The sequence below is a fragment of the Mus pahari genome, chromosome 7, assembly GCF_900095145.1.
Source record: "Mus pahari chromosome 7, PAHARI_EIJ_v1.1, whole genome shotgun sequence".
Taxonomy (NCBI): Eukaryota; Metazoa; Chordata; class Mammalia; order Rodentia; family Muridae; genus Mus; species Mus pahari.
The window spans coordinates 48,649,082-48,661,244 of record NC_034596.1 but is presented as its reverse complement, the minus strand read 5'-3'; the positions used below and the strand labels follow the sequence as shown (position 1 = coordinate 48,661,244).

At 44.6% G+C, this 12,163-nt stretch overlaps 1 protein-coding gene across 2 annotated transcripts in view; it reads right to left on the bottom strand.

The window, feature by feature from the left end:
* Coch (cochlin) overlaps positions 1-7,100 on the bottom strand; it is a 13,033-nt gene extending 5,933 nt beyond the window's left edge. Inside the window, exons 1-8 of one of the 2 annotated variants that reach the window (XM_021202645.2) lie at positions 7,015-7,100; positions 6,774-6,826; positions 6,640-6,693; positions 4,517-4,673; positions 3,419-3,552; positions 2,922-2,984; positions 1,966-2,010; positions 1,739-1,886 (exon numbers count right to left, since the gene is read on the bottom strand). In XM_021202645.2, the coding sequence (XP_021058304.1) occupies positions 1,739-1,886; positions 1,966-2,010; positions 2,922-2,984; positions 3,419-3,552; positions 4,517-4,673; positions 6,640-6,693; positions 6,774-6,807 (635 nt within the window). In that variant the 5' untranslated portion in view covers positions 6,808-6,826; positions 7,015-7,100. The remainder of the gene's footprint in view (positions 1-1,738; positions 1,887-1,965; positions 2,011-2,921; positions 2,985-3,418; positions 3,553-4,516; positions 4,674-6,639; positions 6,694-6,773; positions 6,827-7,014) is intronic. The other variant, XM_029540821.1, reaches the window with a different exon arrangement.
* Between the last annotated feature and the right edge of the window lie 5,063 nt (positions 7,101-12,163).

The window sequence follows — 12,163 nt, the reverse complement described above, 5'->3', positions numbered from 1 at the left end:
AAAGAAAGAAAGAAAGAAAGAAAGAAAGAAAGAAAGAAAGAAAGAAAGAAAGAAAGAAAGAAAGAAAGAAAGAAAGAAAAAGAAAGAAAGAAAGAAAGAGAAAGAAAGAAAGAAAGAAAGAAAGAAAGAAAGAAAGAAAGAAAGAAAGAAAGAAAGAAAGAAAGAAAGAAAGAAAGAAAGAAAAGTAACAAGCAGACTTGGAAGGCAGAGTGATCTCTTGCACTCAAGGCCAGCCTGGTCTACAGAACAAATTCCAGGACAGCCAAGGCTACAAAGAGAAATTCTGTCTTGAAAAACAAACAAGAAAGGCAACAAGCAGAATATCAGTGGTTGTGGTTGTGCTGGGGCTACACACCACTGAAAGTATTAGTTGTTCAACTTTCTACAAAGCAATTTAGTAATTTTATTGGAGGCTTTGAAAGTGCCTGAACTTCACATCCAGGAATTCAGCGGAATGGAGTAATCAAAGATGGATAGAGAGCAGACAGAAGGCTTCTCCTCACAGGGCACTGTGTAACCATGAAAGCCAAGGGAAGAATGTCTACACAGGTATGCAAAGGAAAACTATTAAGCAATTTACAATGCACATTTGCCTCAAGAAACTGCTAAGGGGGAAAATAAACAGGGTCCAACATAGTACACGGCTAAACCCCACCAATATTATTTTTACAGTCAGAACATGATCGATGAATGAATAAAGCTCTGTGGAGATTCTGAGAGCTTCTTAGAAAACTCCACGTAAACAAGACAGAGGCTGTGATCTCCGTCCCTCCATCACATGGGCTATTCTTGGATCCTGCTTCCGTACCTCTCCCAGAGGTAATCACAGGAGTGGGTTGTACTTTAGATCAGCCACCATTTTTACCTGTTATTATTCAGAATGACGTTTGTAAGCTGTATATCCTCATGACTGTATACAGCCTAAACTCAATGTGACATTGCTGTTGTGACTGGATGCAGCTTGAACTCAAAGTGAACTTTGCTCATATGACCTTGCTTAATCCTCAGAGTGCCCCCAGATTATAAATTGTCTGATACCCTGAATAAAGTTGCCTACTGGATAAGACTCTAGTCCACCTCTTTTTTTTTTTTAGGTTCCACTTTCCCAGGTTCATACTGCCAACTAGAGTGGTAACAGCCATGTTTGGATCCCAATGAAGGAACATAGAAAGGGCATCAAAAACAAGCAAGCAAGCAAGCTAACAAACAAACCAACAAAAAAGCAGGGAACAGAGTTTCTAGCTTCTTCCTCTCAAAAGGGAAACCCAAGAACTGAGTGAAGCAGAGAAAGGTGTCCTTTTATGCCAGTGACACACTAACCCTGCACAGTCTACCCAGGCAGTCTTTGTTGTTGTTGATGATGTTGTTATTGTTTGCAGTGTTGAGGATTGAGAACTTTGCATGTGCATGCAAGTGCTTTCAGAGATTTTTTTTTTCTTTTTAAGACTGGGTCTCACTATGCAGCCCTGGCTGGCCTATTTTCTATAGCCCAGGCTGGCCTTGAACTCACAGAGATGAGTATAAAGCTGACATAAGGCAATTGCCTGCCTCTGCCTCCTAAGTGCTGAGATTAAAGATATACACCACCATGTCCAGCCATGCATAGACACTCTTAAATCTTGAGTTTATAGTTTGGATTACAGCTTGTCCAGATTTAAGTTACATTTACTGAAATGAATATAATAGCTCAGTAAGCTGTCATTATTGAAGACATCCATAATCTCTTTAAAGTTGGTACCTGGCTTGAACGAGGCCCACGTGTGGTCCTTCTGTTCCAATTCCCAACATGAGTGCCACTTTCCCAACAAAATTCTTCTGCAAATTAAACCGGCGCTGCCCAATATTGAAGCTTCCATCAATGAGAAATGCAATGTCTGCCTTACAGTCTACAGAGAGGCAGAGAAGAGCTTCGTTAGTCCCCAGAGCCCCTGAAGGACATACCATTTCCCTGAGCACTTAGCTTACCTTTATTGCCAGTCTTCTTCTCTGGTGTTTTCTTTAGTCTTTTACCTGAAACAAAGGAAGCTCTTGGCAACAACAAGATGCTTACACAGCAGGAACTTCCACCTGGGTGAGCCCATGGCAAGGGGTGCCACTCTTAGAAAGACCTTGAAGTTCTTTTCATGGTCCTTTGGGCTAGGAAAGCAATATTCCAACAAGGAAACACAACAGAATGGTGGCAGGCCTGTGAACTTGGTATGAACCTGTCCAAGGCTTTGATATCTTAAACCAACAATTAAGGCAAGATTGGGAACACAGAGCCACGTGCTTATAATGTCTTTGAATTTGAAATGGCCACTGCCAGGGTCAGAGAGATGGAGTAGCATGCAAGAGTACTCACTGCTCTTACAGAAGGCTCAGGTTTGGTTCCCATCACTCACATTAAGCTGCTCACGTTACAATAACCTGTAACTCAGGCTCCAAAATAGCTACCATCCTCTTTTGGTTCTGCCTTTGCCTACACACACATGATGCACATAAATACATTCAAGCACGCACATATACACATAAAATAAATCTCTAATAAAATAAAACAAAATGGTCACTATTTTAGAAAAAGATATCCCTGAATTTTTATTTTTTTGTAGCAGTCACACACCAATTTCTTTTAGTCACATGACAGTGCAGAAACTAAGGGGATTTCATGAAGCAAACAGCTGGAAAGTTTCTCCTCATGGTCCACCAAAGCAGGGAGAGATAGAAAGAATCTCCTGGAATGGCTGACTTAGGTTATAATAAAGAAGAACTGTGAAATATAAAGTAGAATACTTCCATCCAAGAATACATCAGTAAATATGAGGTGGCTGCTTTGCTTCTCGTTAATATTAGTGTTCTGAAGGAAAACGTCCACCAACAGTATTTATAACTGTTGGTTATAAATTATTGCCAGGTAACCAGGGGATCAACCCAGTGTTTCCTACCTGAAGGTGGGTGGGCTGTGGACACTGCCCGTCCTGTGGCTTCCTGGGTACTGCTTCTGCCTTCTGTTGAAATGAGAAGTTTATTGTTTTTCTCCTTCCTTTTCTGACATTAGGACATTATGAATCTAAAGTTCTACATGGCAATTAAGGGAGTAATGTTGACACAGGTATAAACATCATACTGACCATTAGGTTTGGAGAATCAAAATACATTCTTGATGTATTTGAAAAGATCACCCAAAGCTGAATTGCCTTGCTAAGTATCTAGGCATCCAGGTTGCAAACAGTTCAGATGTCAGTTACCACCGTGTAAAGTGAGATTGTTACTCTCTCAGACCCCCAAGTTTGGTTTGGGTGACTCTGTCCCATAGTTGACTTTTTAACTACAAGGTTTTCCAACAGAATAAAAAAGGTAAGACTAAGAAAAGCAGAGAACCCTTTTGAGGAGAGTGGAGGCAGTGTTTATACAAGGCTGAAAACAATGAAATTGTACCTACTGGTCACAGCGAAGGACGCAGACCATCGGGAAAGCATCTGAGACCGGATGCCGTTGGCATCTACGGAGGAGTAGTTCTCTCGACCAGGAAGGCTGTAGACACGCACAGGTCCCCCTGAGGTGCCAATCACTCCCCTGCAAGGCAAGAGTTACAGCTGAGACACTCCCCGATAGATGGAGCCATCTGTTGCTTACATTGGTCAAGAAAATAGCTGGGTGGAGAAGTTAGTTGCCTAAGGATGCTTGCTGTGAAGACCTGCTTACACAGAAACAAGTATGTCTGGGACAGTGACTTTGTAGCGACGAACTTTAAAAAGGGATGATAAGAATATACTGATATCCTGTTTCCTATATTTCAGAGATTCACACTTAATAAAGAGGCATAAAATTTCTTAAAGTAATTAACTGCATGTGCCCTTGACCTGTATTTAAAAAAAGAATCATACTCCCGCTTCTACTGTAGGATGGCATGATACTGGATTACCATAGTGATATCTGCAAGATATTTGACAACCCTGAGTTCAGTCTCATGTGAAAACCAGAACAAGGCTGTGTCTACTGTAAGACTTGTGGTGGAAGTTAAAACGACAGGGTGTGTAGTATAAAAACCCTACTATAAATGACACGATGAGGAATATTTTAGAATTATAGGAATGTGGCCATCACACACTGATGCTGGGCTAGAGGAATGGCTCGGTGTTTAAGAGAGCTCGCTGCTCTTCCAGAAGCCCCAAGTTCAGTTCATAACACTGTGAGGTAATTCACAAACACATGTAACTCCACTTTCAAACACCCTCAACAGACCTCCATTGGGGTGCACGCGCGCGCGCGTGTGTATGTGTGTGCGTGTGCGCGCGTGCACACACACACAAACATTTAAAAAAAATAATGTACTCTGCTCATTGTCAGAAAGTTTCCCTTGCACATCAGGTCATGCAGGAAAACCCACGAAAATCTCAAAAATATAGCCAAATTTGGCACCAAAAAAAGAAGCAAGCAGGTAGGAGAGGGGTCCACACAACTTCTTCGGAAAAGAAGCAATCACACGTGCTGTGCGCCAATTCCCACTGCCATGCCCTTCCCACGTGCTCTGGCTTACCTATGGACAGCAGCCCCGCAGATGCTGGATACTGACGCATACACTATGTTCCCAAACACAGAAAACTCCTCAAGAGAGCAGCCTCCTGGGCAGAGAACATCTGCTTTCTCTTTTCGGATATCCAGACCTCTGGTAAAGCAGGTGACAGGGATGGGAACTGGAGAGAAAGGGTGTGTCATGTAAGAGCTCACGGGCTTCTTTACGGAGGAAGTAGTGCAGGGATTATATTTATTCTCCCAATTTCTGTACTTCTACCAAAACACTAACTTAAATGTTGACACTGTTTTAGATATTAGCAAGCCCAAAAGGGTTTCCAGTTTAATCTAGGGCCCAGTTACTACAGACATCTAATGTGACATTGTTCACAGATCTTTGTCAATTTGGAAAATGTAATTGAAAGTACATCAGAATGAGAAAATAATGTTAGTCTTTGACCCAGAAATAAAAATAGTCCTAATTGTGATGAACTGTTCCCAGTTATTTATGATGATCTGTATTGAGCCTTTGTGGAGTGCCTTCACAGATGCATGCAGAAGTCTTCAGCTACCCTTCCCAGGGGGCTGTCTAGCCCATCACCTGATACAGTCAGGGCCTTACAGTCCCACATTCACATACACCAACCAGTTAACTGGTGCCTGGATTACATATTTTACAATTGAGGAAATGAAAGTCATAGAGTTAATTAGCCTATGGAGCACGCCACAACTCCCAAAGGATAGGACACAAGGAAATTAGTCTACTTGAATCTGATTGTATCTCCTCCAGATCTGTCCAAAGGAATATGGAAGGCAGCAAATCCTTTTTTTTTTTTTTTTTTAAGAAAGCACTGCTAATATGCTTAAATCTTACAGTCAATTGGACCAATAAAGAAGAAGAAGAAGGAGGAGGAGGAGGAGGAGGAGGAGAAGGAGAAGAAGGAGAAGAAGAAGAAAAAGAAGCAGCATTGAACCCAGAGAGGCTCACAAAGCCAGCCCAGGAAGCTGAGGCAGAAGATTGCCTTGAGTTTGAGGTTAAAGAGGGTTACATAGTGAGTTCCAGCTCAGCCTGAGTTACAATGATACCGCTCAAAAATGCAAACAAACAAGAAAGTTACTACAAAAGCTGTTAATTTTTCAAATTACAATAACCCCACAAATGGTAATCTGTCAATTTACTGATGATTAAATCGAGATTAAGATTATTAAATATGACTTTCCAAACACAGGGAATTGAAGTAATCTGTCAATTTACTGATGATTAAATCGAGATTAAGATTATTAAATATGACTTTCCAAACACAGGGAATTGAAGTTATCCAAGAATTTTGCAAAAAAAAAAAAAAAAGTCTCTCCCACGCGACAAGACGGGACGGGATGGGATGATTTTGCAAGTTGAGTAATTTGCCTCTGCCAAGGACCCTTGCCTGGACCACGGAAGAAAGGGGAAGACGCAAGGTGCAATATTAATTCTTCAGGCTCAGTTAAAATCCTAACTTCAAATAGGAGCCTAGTACCTCTACCAAATAACCCCAATCTTTTCCCTTTTCAGCGACGCGGGTGGGGTAGGTGGGAGTGGGGCGACTACACTGGAATCCTGGACCGATATTGTCCGGAGCTGCTAACACTTGCTTTGTTGGGCAAAAGGTACTTACCATTTCTACTTTGAAGAAAAGCAAGCGTAAGATTTTAGAAACGAAACTCTCTTACATCACAGAAAAGACACCGAACCACACTCGGTCTTCTACTCGTGGAACAAACTCTTTTGAGGCTCCCAGGGAGCGATAGGAACCGCTGACGCTGTTTTCCAAAAGGGTTACAAGCACAAACGCACAGCGAGGTGATCCGACTAGGTGGGACCAGGATGTGAGCAGCCCTCCTCTGTGGGCTGGGACCAAACAGTTGTCCCCAGCCCGGAAAACAATGGAGTAACTCGGGACGAATGGTCCCGGGGTAGGTGGTGTGCGCCCAGGAAGGAGGCACGGACGGACCCCGGGGACCCTGGCATGAAAAAACAGGTAAGCCCGAGGGCTGCGCTGGAGGTGAGTGAAGGCGGGTCTCCACCTCTGCAGCCCCGCATCCCTCCGCAGGTCCCCAGCCTGCGCGGACTGACCCTGTCCTCCCTCCCTCCTCCCGCACCTAACTCACCCGCTCCCTCGGCGCGCGCGAGCCGGGGTAGCAGCAGCACCAGCAGCCACGCACCTGCGGAGAGAGGACAGCGAGGTGGCTGCAGCCTCCGCCCGCGGGGGAGGGCGAGGGGTAGGGGGTGGGAGTGTACCCACCGAGGCAGAGAGCAGGGATCCAGGACGAGGGCATGGCGAGGATCTCCGTGGACCTGCGGGAGAGTGAGGCGTGAGCGAGGCTCGCCGGGGACCCTACAGCCCTGCGCTCCTCGGAAGCGGGAGAGCCCAGCCGCTGCCGTTCGAGCAGCTCCAAACGCACTGTGCCACCTCGGACCAGCGAAGGGACGCCAGGACACACAGACGAGGGCACAGACCCTGTGCACCACCCCGGGTCCCGTACCTGCGTGGGATCCGCCCGGCTACACCCGAGTGCGGCAAGCGCGGCTCCGTGGCCGCTATAAAGACAGGCGGCGCGCGTGAGCACTGTGCGGGGGACGCCGGCGGGGGCTAGGATCGGTCCCCGACCCCCCCCCCCCCCACGTAGGGCGGTGGCCCGCCAACTCCTCCCTTGGCCCCCCGACGGTCCCCGGGGGAGGCCACCGTACTGGCGCCTCTCCCTGCGGTGTGGGGGTTCTCTGGGGAGGCGTGAAAGTCGCCAGTGGCGTCCGGGGACTTGATGGGAAAAGGCGTCGGAGCGCGCTTGGGGACACGCCTAGGGACACTTAGGGCGTGCAGGGTACCGGACGGAGACTGTCTTAGGAGCCGCCTTAAGGGAATTGAGGGGCCCCTCCTCAAGTCGCAGCTGGATGCAGAGCAGCCAAGCCACCCGGTTCTGAGAACAAAACTTCCCAGCTTCGCGCCCTGTGGGAACAGTGCCTACTTTTAAAGTAAAACCAAGCAGCATTTGGTAAATGTTATGGAAAACTTGTCCTAGGGGCTCAGCCTCTGGACTTCTTTTCCGGTGGAAAATGGTTTTCCCTGATGGGGCTTTTGTTGTAAAGAGTAGGTACATTGTAGAGTGCCCCTAACCTCCAGGCAATATTTACATTTTCTTTTTTCTTCCTCTTTCTCCGGATCAGGAAAGATTCGTCCTTGTTTGTGTTTCCAGTCTCAAATCTGGTGATTCCATAGAACTTTAGATTTGGCAGTATGTGCTCCGCACTTCTATTATAGTGACTTTTCATGATGGGCATAGAGAAAGAACAAAAGACACAGGGCGTGTTCATGACAGACCTGCAAGGTAGCAGAGGAACTCCAGACCTGGACAGCCCCTGCTTTAGAGTTTTGTTGTTGTTGTTATTTTGGTTTGGCTTTGGTTTTGGTTTTTTGAGGCATGGTTTTAAGGTAGTCTACGATGACTTTGAATTCATTATCTCCTGCCTCAGCCTTCCACAGTGCCACGGATGACTGGTTACAATACCTGTTTTAAATCTAGCTCTATTTAGTTATAGTTTATGTCATATAATCCATCCATTTAAAGGACAGGATTCAGTGACTTCTAGTAAGTTTATGATCCTCACTGCAGATCAATTTCAGAATATCCAATCATATCCAAAATGATGCCTCCTGGTGACACGGGCAGCCCGGTTCTTCGCCACCACGTACCACGTGACCTAAGCAGTCCACTTCCTCTCCCTACAGACTTGACTTTTATGGACATTTATGTACGTGGAGTCCTACTCTAGGGCATGATGGTGAGGTTTGCCTATGCCGAAGTGTGCGGTGGCTGAACAGCCCTTGCCTGAGCAGACAGAATGCCTCGGTGGTTTTACCAGGCATTTCTTTTACCACTTGCATGTCTTCTGAGGGGGAAGGGACAAAATTGCTTGGTTGGTGAATTAGGAAGTACTGGGTGTTTCTTTTTCATGGCTGCTTGAAAGATTTGATCTCTTTCATGAGAGAATCGTGATTTTTCTCAGGAGTCTACCTAACCATCCTTGATAATTTTCTTGGAAGAAAAATTGAAGACAATTAAAACTGTTCTTTTCATGATTGTTCTGTGTGTGTCCTATGCCACGGTTGGACAGGCTCCTCCAGGCAGGCCCGGGAAATTGTCATGATCTTGCATAATTAGTTGCTAGGCAGCAACTCAGGCAGCATGGTCAAATGGGGTGCAAGGCAGAGAAAGAGTCCCTGCAGGGCACAGTCCCTGATGCCAGTCCACTGTGATCTGGCAGAATCAAATTCCTGCAGCTATTTCCATGATAGACCCTGACTCTGTGACTTAAGAAATAGAGGAAATAGCTCATTAAGTTTCATGGTTGTTTACTCAGGCATTTTAATTATTTTGTTTTGAAACGTTTAAGAGAAGTTAAGTCTCTATTTATTTTTATTCTTTTGGAAAGACCAACCAAGGAGGGTGGAGGAGTCCGGGTGATATTTCTTTTCCTCAGTTAGTTTGTTTTTCATGTTCACCATAAAATATATGAAGGGAAAATATGTGCTTTAAGAGGCTGGTCTTCAGAGCCAGAGGGAGAGGCAGATCTGGCTCTTGACTTGACTGAAAAGACAAATTTGTACTTAGTCGGGTGACATTTCAGAGCCTTATCCAGGATTGCTAGTTATCTTGCTCTAACAAAGACCATTTAATATCAACAAACAAACAAAACCAAAACCAGAGAGCAGCTGGTTCCTAACTGGATTGTTGTGGGGACCACTTGAAGAGCACTGATTTGTATGGTAGCCAGGGTTTTCCATCAGATCAGAGATTCTGATCCTTTTGCTCTGGGTTGGGGACAGAGCCTTGGGCATTTAAAGACCTCTCTGGATGATTCTAATGCATAGCCCAGGATACACAATACTTAATTCAATGTCAGCAGAGAAATTAATAACTTTAATCTTTCACTGGCTTCTCACTCTTTCATTGAGATTCTATTTCTATGTGTCAACTATGTTTCCATGATGAAACACAAATTATAGTTGTTTAAAAAACAATGTCCAGTGGTAGTGAAATGGCTCAGCACAGAAAGGTGCTGGTTCTGCAAGCCTGGCCACCAGAATTTCACCCTAGGTGACCCATATAAAGGTGGAGGGTGAGAACCAGCTGCAGAGTTGCCCTCTGATCTCCAGAGGTAGGAGCTGTAGCTTATACACTCATGCCGACACTCTAAAATAAACAAAACGAGTAAATCCCTTATGAAAACATTTATTGTTGATCATTGTGCCTGCACTATTGATGTTCTGTTCAGGAAGTTATCTCCTGTGTCAATGAGTTCAAGGCTATTCCCTACCTTCTCTTCCATCAGTTTCAGTGTATTTGGTTTTATGTTGAGGTCTTTGATCCACTTGGACTTAAGTTGTGTGCAGGGTGATAAATATGGATCAATTTGCGTTTTTCTACATGCAAACATCCAGTTAAACCAGTACCATTTGTTAAAGATGCATTCTTTTTTCCATTATATAATTTTGGTTTGTTTATCAAAAACCAGGTACCCATAGGTGTGCAGATTTATGTCTGGGTCTTTGATTTGATTCCATTGATCAACCTGTCTGTTTTATGCCAATACTATGTAGTTTTTATTACTATAGCTCTGTAGTGGAGCTTGAAATCAGAGCTGGTTCTTTTATTCTACAGTATGTTTTAACTATCCTATCTTTTTTCCATATTAAGTTGAGTACTGTTCTTTCAAGGTCTGTAAAGAATTACTTTTGGGACCCTTGTCCACCTACTGTATTGCCCCATCCAGCCTTGATGTAAGGGGAGGTACCTAGTTTTATTGTAACTTGGTATGCCATGTTTGGTTGATCCTGGGAAGCGTGCCCTTTTCTGAAGGGAAACAGAGGAGGAGTGGATGAGGAGGGAGGAGATGGGGAGGGGAGGATCTGATAGGAGAAGAGGGAGGGGAAACTGCCGTAGGGATGTGATATATGGAGAAAAAAATTAAAAGTAAAGTTATTTAAAAAAATCCTAACATGATGTGTTGGCTATCTTTGTCAACCTGATACACCCTAAAATTCTGTGGGAAAAAAATATCAATAAGGAATTATGAAGATTAGGTTGGCCCGTGAGCATGGCTAAGGAGGCTGTCCCGATTGCTTCAAAGGCTTTGGGCTTTGAGAGAGTCGAGAAAGCAAGTTGTGCTCACAGCATAGGCATGCATTTTATTCTCTCTTTGCTCCTTTTTAAAGATTTATTTTATTTTTAATTGTGGTTCTGAGGAGTCTCGGGTGAGCACAGCCCACAGAGACATCTGATCTGGGGATGGAGTTGTAAGCGTGCTGGGATGTGCGTGCTGGGAACTGAGCTAGGGTCCTGTGCAAGAGCTTAACCGCCGAGCCATCTGTCAGTTCTCTCTCTGTTCTCTGATTCAATGTGACTGGCTGCCTGCAGTTCCTGCTTGACTCTCCACAATGATGGACTGTAGCCTGGAACTGCAAACCAAGGAACCCTTTCTCCCATGATGACACCTTTTGGTCAGGGTGTCTTGTCACAACAGAAATGAAGTCGGGATGGTTGGCCTGTGAGATAGGTGGGAAACAGTGCTTAGATGCCCAGCAACAGAGGAACAGATAATTCTTTACAGCTGAATAGAATCCCATTGCAACTTGGTTGCTGGGCATCAGAGCTGGCTCCACCTCCTTGCTGATGTGAGGAGTGGGGCTGGTGCGACCTGGGTGTGAAGGGACCTCTGTGGTGGGGTGTGGAGCTATGTGTGGGGGTCCTAGCTGGATCATATGGTCGTGACATTTTTAATTTTTGGAGGCCCCCATGCTGATTTCCATCACAGTTGTCCCAGTTTATACCGGTGGTGAAGGCTCATCTTTCCCCACCAGCATTTGTCTTGCCAGTTTTCTTGGTAATAAACCAGCCAGAATGATACGTTTTTTCAGAGCAGTTATGATTTGCATTTCTGCATAGCCAAGAATACCAAACACTTACTGGGCCATTTGTGTGTTTTGGTTTTTTTTCTTTTGAGAACTTTCTGTTCAGTGCATTTGCCTGTGTGCTGATTGGCACGCAGTTTTCTTGGTTGCTGTTAAATTCTCCAAGTTCTGGATATAATCTAGTAATTTCGGTCTGAAGTGTGACTGATAAACGTGTTTCTCCCATTCTGTAGGCTATCTCTTCACACTGTGGCTAATTTGATTTGCTCTGCAGAAACATTTGAATTTCACGTACTCCTGTTTGTTCATTCTTGGAGCTATGTCCTGTGCTACTGAGCAGCTCAGAAAATCCTTGCTGTCTGGAATGCACTTCCTGGGCTTTTCCTCTGTCTCAGATTCAGCACTGTCTCGCTTGATTCAGCACTTCAGTTTTGTTTTATTTTGTTTTTTAATTTTTTATTTTTTGAGACAGGTTCTCTCTATGTAGCTCTGGCTTTTCTGGAACTTAGTATATATTCAAGGCTGGCTTTGAACTCAGAGATCTGCCTGCCTCTGCTTCCCAAGTGCTGGGATTAAAAGCTTGTACCATCATGCCTGGCTCAGCTGATTATTATTGAATATGCACGTGTACTGGCTAGTTTTGTGTCAACTTGACACAGCTGGAGTTATCACAGAGAAAGGAGCTTCAGTTGGGGAAATGCCTCCATGAGATCCAGCTGTAAGGC